Genomic DNA, 15,619 nt, shown 5'->3' on the forward strand with positions numbered 1-15,619 from the left:
GGCACAATTACGGGAAACATGTATTTAATTGAATGTTTTTGAATTCAAGCACTTCATTCAAAAATCCTTCACTGACCCGTGATTTTTTTCTTGAGAACATGCAGCCAGGTTTTTTTTGGAAACTAAAAAGTTTTTTTTATTTTTCTGTGTTTAAAGCAGACATGTGACAACTGAATCACTGCAAACAAAACGTTGAATTGGATGAAGCATGTAAGATTCTGGTGAGCAAAGCATAAGTTACTGGGATTGATCAGAGGCTGTTAAAGTGCGCACACACACACACACACACACACACAGTATCCAGTGCTTGAGTGTGTCTTGTGCCGGGCTGCATTGATTTAATGCATTACTCAAACTGCTGGAGAGAGAGAGCAGAGGTAGAGAGTCTCTCCTGACTGCATTAGGAGCCTCCAGCCTTTGTGATTCCTTTTGATCAAATCTCTGTGAGAGACGCGTGTCATGCCCTCTTCCAGCCAGCTGTGAGGGGACTGGCCCGCCACCCAATGGGGGAGGTGTGTGTGTGTGTGTGAGAGAGAGAGTGAAGGAGTGTGTGTGTGTGTGTGTGTGTGTGAGAGAGAGAGAGATCTCCTAAGGTGAGAGGCAGAGAGTTCGACGGGTAGGAGGGTCTCATTCCACTCCCCAGCGCCCAGTTCCAGCACACACTCATCCTGGACAAGCTCACACACTCACACGGGCCTGCGGACGCGCAGCGATTGTCGATTGCAGGAGAAAGTGTGTGTTGTGTGGGTGAGTGTGACTGAACTGTGAGTGATGGATCTCTCGCAGTAGAAGGGAGAACTTGTACAGACAGGAGCTGCTGGAATGGCAAACTGCTCAGAAACACTGGAAACTTCAGTCTGACCAAAATGTCTGAGGTAAGAAGTTTAGTTTGAGTTCGAGTCTTTCTTAGAGAAATTAAATAAGAACAAAAGAGGATTGTGAGTTATGTACATCCACTGTTACGGTGAGAAAAATGTGCTTTTTAAAAGCTTGCTTATTTTGTGAGCTGTTCTGTAGTGTGCGAGTTTACTGGTGTGCGGGACAAAAACCAGCTCAACTGTGCATGTAAATATGAATTATTTATTAAGAGCCTTTTTTCATTAATAGAGCAATTTGCAAGCTAGATCTTTCAGGAGAAACTTTATTGTGCTCTTCCAATGGGTGTGATGTGTCTTCACAAGTGTGTGAGTGTTTGTTACTCGTCCACTGGAATGTAATTCAAGACAGGAGTAATTCTCTGCCATAATGTTTGTGTGTGGAACGCTTGTTTAATCTGAAGACCAATGTGAAAGACATATTCATTATAGACAATCAACAAAGGATTTTGTTGATGGGACACCAGGAGTCAAATTGTTATTTTTTCAGCTGTAAGAGATCCGGTCTCTGTCTTTGTGCTAATGGTGACGAGTTAGTGTCCCAAAGAGGGACTAAGACCCCGATTCTGGGCGGGCAAACACAGTTAATGGCCTTGGGGCGTGAAAGCTTTGTGTGTGTGTGTGTGTGTCTGTGTGTGTGTGTGTGCTGACTTCATAAAGCTCATGTTGATCAGTCACTGTTGTTTGCTGCTACAGGCCTGTTTTGTGAGATCTGACAGTAAAACTCCTTCTGTTAGAGATTCACCACTGCGCTTGTTTTCACTGTATGCTACTACTTTTCTCTCTTCACATCATTCCACATGTTTTTGTGATCCCAGTAGAGCTGCTAACTTGTACTTTTTGTCAAACTAATATTTGTCTGATATTATATTATATTATTTTCTAAAACATATGAGTCATGATGTTTCTTGGGACCTTTGTTTAAGTTTACGAATTTTACATTGCAAAAAAATTGATTTAATAATCAGTCTTAAAGAGTACATTGTTATGATTTTTAAGAAATTTCATTATTTCTTAAACATTAAAATCTAAAATAATTTGCTGTATCAATGCTGTTGTGTATTTCACGGTGCAGTCGCATCTTCAGCCATAAAGCTGTATTATTCAACTGTTGGTGAAAACATGAATTAGCATGTTTGTATGAAATGCCACGTAATGCTAATAATACAATACAATACAAATACAAATTCTCACATGTATTTCATAAAACTTCAGAATTTAATGAAAACAGTAATGATAGAGATTTGGAAAATGAACAGCACATAAGCCAGCATAAGTAAACAATTGAAATGTATTCAGAAATGAACCTCTCCAGAAGTTTCTTTGACGTAACCTAATGCATCAAATCATTATTTTAAAATATGTCTTGTGCTTTCTAGTGACTCTCATGATGTAAATATGTACAGTACATTGGGAGGTTTGTGCATTTTCAATGATCGCTCTTCTCTTTCTTTGTGTGTGTAAGTGCCGATGTCTTTCATAGTTACGGTTTGAGGAAAAATAGTTATGATGTGGTTCTATTGGCTGTTACCTTGTGTTATTGCAATTTAGACATGATCTGTTGATTTATGCTAATTAATATGAAATTACTCTACCTCAATGTATGTTTTGTGCCCAAAAGAATACTTTATATTATTTATTTATATTCTATGTATGTAAAGTGATGTCCAATCTAAAACTATAGAAAAATGCTTACAATTTTATTTTTATTAGTACAAAATCATCATGAATAATAATCTGCATAAGAGTATAAAAAAGTGAATTAAAAACTGGACATGGAATTGAAAATGAGTCTATATCTGCTGTCTCTCCTTTGGTTTAATGACAGCAGCACTGGAGCTATGAAAAACTGATGATCATGTTTATTCTCCAGCATGAGAAAAATCCAAATAGCATCTTGAGTTTAATATAAATACAGTGTGTGTGTGTGTGTGTGTGTGTGTGTGTGTGTGTGTGTGTCTGTGTGTGTGTATGTGTGTATAGATGCGTACACATATATATACACACACACACACACACACACACACACACACACACACACATATTTAAGTGAAAGTATAAACTTTACATAATAGATAGAAAATGGGCTATTTGTGATAATTAAATGCGTGGTCTGCATTACAGTTCTATGACATTATTATCGTGTGCGATTGACAGGCTATTTGCTGCACGGTGGTGAACTGCAACTGTGACAGTTTCAGACCTGGTAAACTGAGGCGGCGTCTCTGTGAGCACTGCAGGCACGGCTGGGTTGCCCATGGTGAGTCTCACATTCTAAACAATATTACGTTACACACAAACATTCACACAACTTTAGACCACACTTTTGACTGTTGTCTGTTTCTCCTCTTTAATATTGTGGGGCAAAATGCTTACTAAGTGTAAGTGTAAGTGCTTTTATAAAATTATAAGCGTCAAACAATCTGAAAATGAAAGAAAATGAGGGACAGGTCAGGATTTTAATTTTTTTATTTTTGTGGTGATAATCAACATTTTGCCACAAATGCTGTTGACTGAGCTCAACTTGTATCGAACCTTAAATATTCCTTAAATTGGCATATTCAAATAATAATAATAATAATCATGAAGAAATTTGTTAGTTCTAAATGAATCTAAATTAATATTGCCTTTCTGACATTAAAGCTATGTGACGTAATTTATAAACTGATGGCCAGTTTAGAGTCCCAGTTTTTTTTTTTTTGTAATCATTAGTGTTTGTAGATGGTAATCATTTACAATATTGTCTGTAATTTTTCATTCACAAAAGCAAATAGATAAAAGCCCACTTTTATTACATGAAGAATTCTTCTTAAATTTGTAAAAATGCAAACTTAAAACCACAGTAAAAACAAAACAAAAAAACAGACAAATTCAGATGTCAATAACAGAAATGCTTTCATGAAACATATAGAGATGCTTTGCTGATTTCTGCATGTAAACCAATGCCTGTTTTGTTTAATTGCAGCTCTGAGTAAGCTGAAGATTCATCACATGTACCAAGGAAGCCAGGTGGAGATTGTTCACTCCAATGTGGTATTTGATATCTGTAGTCTGATGCTTTATGGGACGCAAGCGATTCCAGTGCGTCTCAAGATCCTGTTGGACCGCCTCTTCAGCGTTCTTAAGCAGGAGGAGGTTATTCAGATCCTAAATGCACTGGACTGGACTCTCCAGGACTACATCCGCGGTTACGTCCTGCAGGTGAGCTGCTGCCCATCTGATCCGGCCACTCGAACCGACTCACAGAATAACACATTTCAATTTGAGATGGATAATTACAGTTTTGTCACACTCTTCTATGAAAATCCGTTGGTTAGCCACCGAGGTTTCTTTCATTCTATTTGCTTATCAAGTATTCAGGTGCTTGAATTAAATTCATGGTAGTTCCTCTAGTGAAGAATGTAAAGTTAAAGCCTCTTCAGACTTCCAGATGAATGCTGTATGATGAAATATTTATTCTGGTTACAACATGAAGCTGCTGCATGACTTTCAAAGCCTGCTGGCACTCAAGAGTAATTACAGGCGGACTGAAAGACTTGCCCGACTCCCCTCTGATCTCTCCCCTCCCCTCCTACTTCGACAGGGAAACCTGCATCATCTAAATGAAGAAAAATTACGCTCCAGAATGAATCGCTCTGCTGCAGTAATTAGACCTCTCAAGTCCAAATGCATTAGATGTATGGATGACTTGTTATTTAGTAACTCTGTCAATCTGTCAGAAGTTATGGAGTATTTTAGGACCCAAGCGTAGAGCATTTGTTAGTTTAGAATTCGTAATGCAAATTATATTCCTTGTGTGTATGTGTCTAGGATGTGGCCGGTAAGGTATTGGACCGCTGGGCCATAATGACCTTTGAAGAGGAGATCGTTACGCTGCAGCAGTTCCTGCGCTTTGGAGAGACCAAGTCCATCGTGGAGCTCATGGCACTGCAGGATAAGGAGGGACAGGCAGTCGTAGTCCCAACCACAAGAACCAATTCTGACATCCGCAGCTTCATCGAAAGCAGTACGCAGCGGCCTGTGCGTCTGCCGGCTAAAACCGAAGCACCTGGTTGCAGTAACGGACACCATTTTGAAACACTGGTCAACAGTATGGCCCTCATGCTGCCACTGCAACTGCTGAATTCTGTTCCGGCACCATTGCTGAGCTCCAGTAGCGATTCCAGCCACCAGGACGCACAGCCGAGACACGAGACGTCAGACGTGAGCCTTGACGGCGCTCCGTTCGACGCTGGCCCCGTGAGAGCAGAGATGCTGCTGGACGCTGAGTCTCCAAAGATGGAGTCGGAAGAGTTTAACGTGAGCGGAAACTCCTCTCCCTCCACGCCTTGCACATCCTCCATCACTTCTGAAATCACACACATGTCTCCTGAGAACAAGGTGCGGTGTGCAGAGAAGAATGGATCCTTGAAGAAGGGCCGCGTGTTCTGCAGCGCCTGCGAGAAGACTTTCTATGACAAAGGCACTCTGAAGATCCACTACAACGCCGTTCATCTGAAGATCAAACACAAGTGCACCATCGAGGGCTGCAACATGGTCTTCAGCTCCTTACGCAGTCGGAACAGGCACAGTGCGAACCCGAACCCGCGGCTGCACATGCCCATGAACCGCAATAATCGTGACAAGGACCTGCAGGGCAGTCTGAGCCCGAGGCAGGAGGACGGAGCCGAGGGCGAGAAGCGAGACTTCAGTGCCATCTCAGAGAGCAGGACCGTCTCAAGTTTCATCATCCGCAACTCAGAGTCCAAACTCCACGGCTCTTTATCCGGCATGAGCCAGAGCGGCATCCTCTTTCCCAATTTAAAGACAGTGCAGCCCGTGCTTCCCTTTTACCGGAGCCTGGTGACCCCTGCCGAGCTGGCTCATACGCCAGGCAGTCTGCCCTCTCTCCCGCTTCTGTCTTCTTCGGTGCCCATCAGCACTGGTCACATGCAGAGCGGCTCGGAGCCGGTGCCCAAAAAGAAGTCCAGAAAGTCCAGCATGCCCATCAAAATTGAGAAGGATGAGCTGGTGGCAGAGGGCGTGTCAGAGGAGGAGACTCCGCCCCTCAGCCCCTGCACAGACACAGAAAAGTGCGACGTCAGCAATATGGGGCGCGAACCTGTGGACTGTGACATCCCATCCGGCCTCAACTCACAAGACACACAATGGGACAAACTAACTCAGGAGGACAGTCGTATGATCTCGCTGTCGTCTCCTTCTCTCTTTCACAATAAACAGAACGATGAGAAAGAATGGGAGTCGTCAAAATGTGAAGAAGCAGCATGCAGTTCGCGACCAGAGCAGCCCTGTGGCCACCGACCGGCCTATTTCACACACGGCAGTGAAAACTGTGCAGACGGCTGCAGCGACCCAGAGCCCAGATGTCCAGATGATAAAGACGAGCAGGCACATCCATGCGAGATCTGCAGTAAGACATTTAAAAACCCTTACAGTGTCAAAATGCATTATCGAAACGTACACTTAAAGGAGATGCACATGTGCACTGTGGATGGCTGCAATGCTGCTTTTCCGTCCCGTCGCAGCAGAGACAGGTAAGATGGGAAGGCTTGAGGGAAATTAATGCTTGTTACACCAGGCTTTTTTTTAAAAGCACATGACAGTTTTTGTGTTGCTGTATTAGGACTAAGAGTTTGAGAATTGCTTTTATTGATGCAAAAAAAATTGAAACAAAAGCATGTTGGATTTGTCTTCAAACATTTTTGCTTTTAATTCTCTAGACACAGTGCAAACCTGAATCTGCACAACAGGCTGTTGACCAAAGATCATTCAGGAACATCTTCTCTCCGCAGAGAGCATCCAGACCTCCCTCACAAAGAGCCCCTCAGCCAGATGTCTGTCATCCTCAAAGAGAGTCACCGTACGGGCCTCGTCTTCCCCATGAGTAAATCACTGGAGAGAGCGTCTGAGCCGGTAGAGGGCGCTGTGGAGAATGAAGCGGTGCTGGACCTGAGCACCAGAGGAAGCACCCAGTCCTGGGACTCAGACGTAGGTAGTGAGGAAGGGCTCCCTCTGGAGGACAGTGACGAGAGCTGCGATGGAACGGCCGTGTCTCCGCCTTGCCTCAGTCAGCAGACAAACGGCTCGTCGCCCATCACCTGCCATCTCTGTCAGAAAGTTTACAGCAACAAAGGCACATTCAGGGCTCATTACAAAACGGTGCACCTTCGCCTTCTTCACAAGTGCAAAGTTCCAGGGTGTGACACTACGTTCTCCTCTGTTCGGAGTCGCAACAGACACAGTCAGAATCCAAATCTACACCGCAACCTTGCGATGAATACCTCCCTGAATCAAGAGTAGGGCACACACTCAGAGCCATATTCTCTTAAATATACATAGTCAAAGATTTACTCCTAACTCCTAATTCGGGTTCAAAAGCACTCCGCTCTTTTTACTGCACAATCAAGCACAACTGGAAGGACACAATCATATTTATAAAAACCTGATGTTACCTTTTTAATGTTGAGATATGTTTTTCATCTCTAATGTAATATCTACTTGACAAACGTTACTTATATTTATTGATTTTTAATAGCAGGACAGAAAGATGCCTAGAAATGACTGAAGAAATGACAGGGTAAAAGATCGAAGAGATAGAGGTACTCTCCACATGAGAAAGCACATACAGAATAACTTTAATAACCTTAAAACAACCAGTGCTGTTATACAGTATGTTAAGTCCCTCATTCTTTATCCAAAGCCACATAACAATCATGTCTTGTTTTCCTTCTCTGCACTTATGCATTGAGGGGACACATCCCTCCTCAGCATGAGACAGAGACAGAACATTGATACAGAGTCTACAGCAGATGAGAGAGTGACTGCTAGAAAGAGCGAGCGAGCAAGCACTACTGAGTGTTGGTGAGAAAGTGATGAGGAGCACGAGCCGTTTGTAGGTGCAGGATTCACGTTACAATGTGCTGCAGTGAATTTTCTGCTAGTATATTTGTGTTTGCTTGGTGTTCAGATTTGTTTTATTACAAAAGATTCAGTGAAGTTGATAGATTGTGTTGCTGTTCCAATCAATATGCTCTTTAAAGAGGCTGTTGTGTTCCTGTTGAGTAAGTTGTTGTGTGTAAATTTTACATTTAGGGGCCAAGCACCTGCAGTGTTTGTTCATCGTCTTATTCTTCTTGTGTCGTGGGAGTCCCTTGAATAAATTTGGCTTCACTTAAACTCTATAGCACCAAACAGTTCACTCTTTCAACCATGCCGCTTAGTAACAAATGTTTGTGATAACGTCCATTTGGCAGCGTTCGCTTTGTCTTCACACTCTCTTCTTGTTGTTATATCAGTCTCATTGTCCTGGTTATTTAAGTTTGAACCCTTCACGTCTCAGTTGTTTTTACAATTATTACATTAAATCATTTTAATTGAGTTGAGTTTAATATTAAATTGAGTTGTCATGTAACTGCTGCTGTCGTGCTTGGCCCCTTCATTGCTGCTTGCAGCTATATTGCTATAGTTGTTATTCATGTGGAGACCAAAGATTCTTAATCCAGGAAGGTCTGTTTTAAACAACAGGAGCATCAGACTGCACACATGGACACACACATATGAAAGATTCAGTCAAGATTCAGTTTTGTAACACATTTTCATCAGTTCAATGTGATGTTGCTCTACAATGAGTTTAATATCAGTACAGTCAAAGGACTGTACCAGCGAAGGCTTAGGCTGAGGACAGCAGATGAGGACATACTGATAGAAATCAAAGCTGAACTGATCAAGTCTTACACTGGCTCCCACAAGCTAACACAAACCTGGACATTTATTCCTTTAATTTTGTAAAATCTTTTGTAACCTGCCCTCCTCCCCTCCACCAGAAGTGTATGCTGAAACGTGATAAGAAGGGTTATCAGGATAATAATACCAATCTAATGCACAAACATTTATTTGTGTTCAATAAAATCATTTTGTGTGTGTTAATAAACAGTTATTTAAAAATACCAGTAAATGCTTACTGTTATCCATAAATATAGTTAAGCAGGGGGAGGGAATAAAATCTACTTTTTTTTTTCTTTGTTCTTTTCCGAGCCAAGTGTGATTTGGAATGACAAACATAACATTCACAATTTCAAGTTTGACAAGATCTGTATTTCTTAGCAGAAGGAAAATATGCCTGACATCAGACAAGATCTCTGATTTTTAGACATTCGAGAAGACGCTGTGACCTTGTTAACTACACATTTATTTATTTTGCAAACTTTTTCATCTGAAGCAACATACAGTTTTGTTTTGTGTGTGTGTTTGTGTTTGCACAGCTTGCTCTGGGTTCACTCAGATATGAAATACCTGTGACTAGGCTCAGAGTGCAGCCTAGTGAAAAAATAGTATACTTTAGTACAATTTATCCGTATATACTTTAGTATAACTAAATATATTTGTGGCACACTATAAATTGGTATACTTAAAGTCTGCTAAATTGGAACAACAAATCTTGTACTAAATGCATTTTAGTTGTGTAAAAGCAGTGCTGAAGTTAAACTAAATTTGTAATAAATATACTTGTTTGTGCTAAAGTGGAACTATTCCAAGTATACTTAAGTACACTTTAAGTATACTCTTTTATTTAATTTTTGAAATGCAGAATTCATTCAGCATAATCTTCAAATGTATTTTGGTGAGATTACAATTGCAAATTGTAAAAAACACTGTAAGAGTGTTGAACATACATTAATATTATACTAATAACAAACTGAGGTCATACTATCCCTTACTTTTAGTGACTTTAAAATGCATTGCAATGGCATTCCAAGTAAACTTGAAGTTTGCTAATGGCACAATTATTGTGTGCTTCAAATGCAATAAATTAAGCTTCATAAATAATGGCACAGCTTAACCTGTTAACGTTTGCCAGAGCGACGGCGCACTGAAGCGTTTTTTTCCCCACTGTAATAATGAGTCACAAACGCGTCCACTGCTGAAATCCCAGTTTAGTTAGAGAGGTAAGGGTCCACAGAACAACATCCCAGCGAGCACTTTTAGTCCAGCGAAACAATAACGTTGTAATAAGGATGACTATTCCTTTGTTTACATTTCATTTCTTCGGGAGAGTTATTGTACGCGTCCGTTATGGAATAAATTACGCTCAAAAACAGCATCTTGGTGGTAAAAAACAACACGGTGTTGTAGCATACAGTTTTACAAACAGAATGAGACCGTCCACGGAAAAAAAAGTCTCAGAAAAGCGGAATATAGATTATTTGAATTTGCCGCTCTCTCCTGAAAGCGTGACGCACGCTGCTTTATCCATAAAAAACTGTTTTTTTTTTCTTCTACATTTTTTATATGTGTGTGTGTGGGTATTGTGTGGGGAATGTGGCCGTATCTGCATGATTATCATATGTATGGACGGACATCAGCGTGTTTATTACCGACTCTATGACGGCTATCATTGTGATTCAATGATCAGCTATTATTGATTATTTGGCCCATCTGGATGATTATCATCTGTATGGAAGCACATCAGCGTGTGATTACTGACTGTATGACCATGTCATGAATATGTATAATGACTAACATAGTTTGTATAATTCTGCAATACTGCAATTCTGGTGGTTATTTTTCCTCAAACAGGGGGGCAGGGTGGACTATAAATATTTTCAGAAAAAATATTGCAGGAATCTAATTTTTCATGGTATCTTCTTCAAATTTGAAATATAAACTCATGAGACACGTGACTTTCAACCCATTACTTTTCTGGAATGCTCCATGACTTATTTCATGTATTTGTATATGAAATAAAAAACATTCAGTGTGGAAAAACATTTTTCAAGGCACGTCAGTGTCTATAACTTTTTATCTTTTTGAGCATTATCAACTCTGGATGATGGATAGTAAAGCATAGAGTGGAGTGTCTTCTTTCCAAAGATACCTAATTTGTTTGTGTAGCACACTTTGTTAGGAACTGTTACCATTTTAATTTAGGTACTGTAGGTTTTTTCACCTGTGAGGCCCCAAATGGTGGGGCGAAGGTTAATAGGTTAAGAAACTGCGTTTTACTAACACCCCCATCATACCAGTCAACTCAGTTATCCAGAGAACATCAGTGAAACACTTGACACAGACATTTGAACATTTGCTGAAAGAAACATTGCAGACTGGATTCGAGCCCAGGACGCTGCCACACACGAGCACTCGCTTTACCAGATGCTCCACCAAAGCAGACATGCACTGTGATAAACTAAGGTTACTTTTTTAGTCTTTCTATTAGGGCTGTATACCTTGGAGAACCTGGCGATACGATACATACCTCGATACACAGGTCACGATTCGATACGTACCTCGATACAGAGCTGTCTCGATACGATTTGATACAATGTGACACGATTCGATACGATTCAATAAAAATACATGGGCCAGAGCCAATTAGTTAATGCTGAACACATTTACTCAACAAACAGAACTCTGCATTTTTCTTCAATTTAATGAAGACAAAAGTGCATTATAACAAAGTGCATTTTGCTTAAATATTTGCAACTTTAAGTGCTCTGATTAATTGTACACAAATTGTATTATGTACCATGTACTGCCATAACATATTTCACTATGAAATCACTTAAAGGTGCCATAGAATGCATTGATACAGTATTTTAAATTGTTCTCTGATATCTACACAGAAGGTATGTGGCTTAGGTAAGGGCAAAAAATCTCCAGAAACGATTTTACATGTCCATTTACAACCCTAGGATTTCTCCCTAGAATGAAACGGTCTGTTATTGGCTTATTTGGCAGGGTCATGAATAATAATGAGCTCTGCTCTGATTGGCTGTTTCACAGTACGGATCATCAGCAAGAAGGAAGCACAGGGAGGAAAATATATATTTAAATACTTTCTCTCGCAGTTATATCGTCGGGTAATTATACTGTATATAAAACGCGGGCATCAGGGAGCCGTTATTAATATGCGAGGCATTGAAACTGCTTTTGAACGATCCATCGATCGCGTTATAGTTCACTTTCAAGAGACGTGATCACACAAACTATGTTTACATTATGGAGCAACAGTACTTACCACACATGTCACAAGATCAGATGCTTGTCAGTGGTGCTCAGGATCTGTAAGTCATTCGCCATCATCCTCATCTCTCCTTACTGAGAGTGAAATCTTATGTACTGTAACAGGCTACCGCTAGCAAGGAGCTAACCATGTCCCTTTAGTGGCTCGCGTTATTTGCTTTCTGTGCCTTGTGAGTGCCTTGCTTTCTGTGAGTTTTTTTTAAACTCGCGGGCGCCGCTGCGCCCCCTAATGGCTGGGCGGAGTATCGATACTAAGGGCTAGAATATCGATACTGTATCTTTTTTTATTATATCGGTATGTATCTAAGAATCGATATTTTGAGCACACCCCTACTTTCTATACTGTTAGAAATACTACTATAAGTAAACTTTTTTTTTTTTCATCAATGATGGCGCAATTTATGTGGACTTAAAAGACTGCAAATCGTGTGCGTGAAAATAAACGCGAAACGGCCTGTATAGAACACGAAACTGCACTAAATTTGAAGCTGTTAAAGTCAGCGGACACAACATTAAATATCATCTGCAGAATGTTTTGCTTCCCTTTTCCGTTTTATCGCGCGACGGCAGGACATGCTTTTACATCAATGAGAGGTGGTGTACAGATGTAACCGTGTTAAAGAAGATGTGCTCTTCAGATCTAGAAACGCTCTTCATTAACTGCAAGACGTTCTATTCGCCTCGGGAGTTCTACTCATTCATTCTTGTGAGTATTTACATTCCACCGCAAGCGCATGTGAGCACAGCTTTACAGAAGCTCGCTGATCTGATCACAGAGAGTGAGCAACAACACACGGACTCTGTTTTAATCATTCTCGTGGACTTTAATAAAGCAAATCTCTCCCGCGAACTGCCAAAATACAGACAGCACATCACATGTCCCACCAGAGACAGTAATATATTGGATCACTGTTACACAGCGATAAAGGACGCATATCACTCGATTCCACGAGCAGCTTTAGGACTCTCTGATCACTGTTTGGTTCATCTTATTCTGACGTACAGGCAGAAACTTAAATCTGCAAAGCCTGTATTAAGATCTGTTAAAAGATGGACTAATGAAACAGAGCAGGACTTACAAGCCTGTTTCTCTCTCACTGATTGGTCTGTTTTTGAAGCCACTGCCATCGATCTGGACGAGCTCACAGAGGCTGTAACATCTTATATCATTTTCTGTGAGGATATGTTCATTCCTAACAGGACTCATCTAATCTACAACAATGACAAACCATGGTTCACTGCAAAACTCAGACAGCTCCGTCAGGCCAAAGAAGATGCTTACAGAAAGGGGGATAAAGTATTGTACAAACAGGCCAAATACACACTGGAAAAGGAGATCAGAGTGGCAAAGAGGAATTATTCTGACAAGCTAGGGAAAAAATGATCTTCCAGTGATCCTGCTTCAGTGTGGAAAGACATGAAGGATATCACCAGTTACAAGACACCATCCCCCAGCACTGTGGAGAATCAACAACTAGCAGACGACTTGAACGAGTTTTATTGTCGTTTTGAAAAAACACCCCACACTCGTCCTGAACACCTCTCCACACAACCATTAACACCTCCAGCAACCCTCCTCTCCCCCACACCTACAATTCAAATCAATGAAGATGTGTGCCTGGTCTTCAGATAGAACAAAAGAAGGAAAGCACAAGGCCCAGACGGTGTGTCACCAGCCTGTCTGAAATGCTGTGCTGACCAGCTGGCCCCCATCTTCACACAGATCTTCAACAAATCAGTGGAGCTGTGTGAAGTCCCCTCATGCTTCAAATGCTCCACCATCATCCCCGTCCCAAAGAAACCCAAAATTACTGGACTTAATGACTACAGACCTGTGGCTCTAACGTCTGTAGCCATGAAATAATTTGAAAGACTGGTTTTGGCTTATCTGAAGGACATCACTGGACCCTTACTGGACCCCCTGCAGTTTGCCTACAGAGCAAACAGGTCTGTGGATGATGCAGTCAACATGGGACTGCACTTCATCCTGAAGCATCTGGACAGACCAGGGACTTATGTGAGGATCCTGTTTGTCCGTCTTTAACACCATCATTTCGGAAACCCTTCAGAATAAACTAACCCAGCTCTCCGTCCCCACCTCTGTCTGTCAGTGGATCAACAGCTTCCTGACAGACAGACAGCAGTTAGTAAAGCTTGGTAAATTCACATCTGGCACTCGTACCATCAGCACTGGAGCTCCTCAGGGCTGCTTACTCTCCCCACTGCTCTTCTCTCTCTACACCAATGACTGCACCTCTAAAGACCCCTCTGTCAAGTTCCTGAAGTTTGCAGACGACACCACACTGATCGGCCTCATCCAGGACGGTGACGAGTCTGCTTACAGACAGGAGGTTAAGGAGCTGGCTGTCTGGTGCAGTCTTAACAACCTGGAGCATAATACGCTCAAAGCTGTGGAGATGATCATGGACTTCAGGAGAAATCCCCCTGCTCTCCCCCCACTCACCATCATGAACAGCACTGTGACTGCAGTGGAGTCATTCAGATTCCTGGGCACCAGCATCTCTCAGGACCTGAAGTGGGATATTCATATAGACTCCATTGTCAGAAAGGCCCAGCAGAGGTTGTACTTTCTTCGCCAGCTGAGGAAGTTTAATCTGCCACAGGAGCTGCTGAAACAGTTCTACTCCGCCATCATTGAATCCATCCTCTGCACTTTAATAACTGTCTGGTTCAGCTCAGCTACCAAATCTGACCTCAGAAGACTACGGAGGGTAGTCCGGACTGCTGAGCGAATCATTGGTACAACCCTCCCCACTCTCAAGAACTGTACTTATCCAGAGTGAGCAAAAGGGCTGGTAAAATCACTCTGGACCCCTCACATTCAGCACACTCCCTCTTTGGACTGTTACCGTCTGGTCAATGCTACAGAGCTCTGAGCACCAGAAAGACCAGACACAGGAACAATTTCTTCCCTCAGGCAATCCATCTCATGAACACTCAACAATAAACGTGGAACAGACAATTATAATACATTATCCGTTCACCACACTCACTTATTTTTATTTTCTCATTTCTAATTTGCACATACTTGACCTGTACATACATATTTGTCTATATTATATATTGTGTTTTTGTTGCTTCGTACATTGCCTATTTGGATAGTTGTATATTATTCTTTTATTATCTGTGTCCTGTCCTGTTGCTGTCTTTGTGTTGCACTGTGGTGCTTCTGTCACTACAACAAATTCCTTGTATGTGTAAACATACTTGGCCAATAAAGCTCATTCTGATTCTGATTCTGATTCTGATTCTGACATGATCTGTCATTAACACTGCAGGAAACTGGATGATAAACCGGAATAACATAAGTTTTATTCTAGAACATGCACTAACACCGACAGTTCCGTCAGTTGGTGGAAGAATGTGAACCCTTACAGAAAAACCACGTGGTCATATAAATGTGATTCTGCAAATGTGAAATTTAATGTGTGAAAACGTGATCACGTATGGAAAACCCATCCGTAACATCTCTGCTCATTGTCTCTGCACGCTTCAAATCTCAATGTACTGCACAGATATTAATATGAAATGCAATGAAATGTTTTGGCGGTTTGACGGTCTCGCAGTAGGCCTACGCTGTGGATTTATATGTGACGTATGAATTGAAATTATTTGAAAACATTTTGTTGCTGTCACAGATCTGCCAGGCTCTGTCACCAGCCAATCACAGCGCACTCCCTCACCTGAGTACTGATCACAGGCAC

At 41.5% G+C, this 15,619-nt stretch overlaps 1 protein-coding gene across 1 annotated transcript; it reads left to right on the forward strand.

Moving 5' to 3' along the window:
• The first annotated feature begins 524 nt into the window (after positions 1–524).
• Positions 525–10,635, forward strand: LOC306888368 (zinc finger protein basonuclin-1-like). Its single transcript, XM_079446604.1, has 5 exons — positions 525–875; positions 3,033–3,135; positions 3,841–4,076; positions 4,686–6,409; positions 6,596–10,635. The coding sequence occupies exons 1-5, from the start codon at positions 867–869 to the stop codon at positions 7,173–7,175; spliced, it is 2,652 nt and encodes an 883-aa protein (XP_079302730.1). The 5' UTR covers positions 525–866; the 3' UTR covers positions 7,176–10,635.
• Positions 10,636–15,619: the final 4,984 nt, after the last annotated feature.

Source organism: Barbus barbus, assembly GCF_936440315.1.
Source record: "Barbus barbus genome assembly, chromosome: 22".
In the NCBI taxonomy this organism is placed as follows: Eukaryota; Metazoa; Chordata; class Actinopteri; order Cypriniformes; family Cyprinidae; genus Barbus; species Barbus barbus.

Bases quoted from the DNA above. Each gene is read 5' to 3' on its own strand.
- LOC306888368 (XM_079446604.1), top strand. The intron at 3,136-3,840 runs GTGAGTCTCACA...GTTTAATTGCAG, and splicing joins GCACGGCTGGGTTGCCCATG to CTCTGAGTAAGCTGAAGATT. The intron at 4,077-4,685 runs GTGAGCTGCTGC...GTATGTGTCTAG, and splicing joins TCCGCGGTTACGTCCTGCAG to GATGTGGCCGGTAAGGTATT.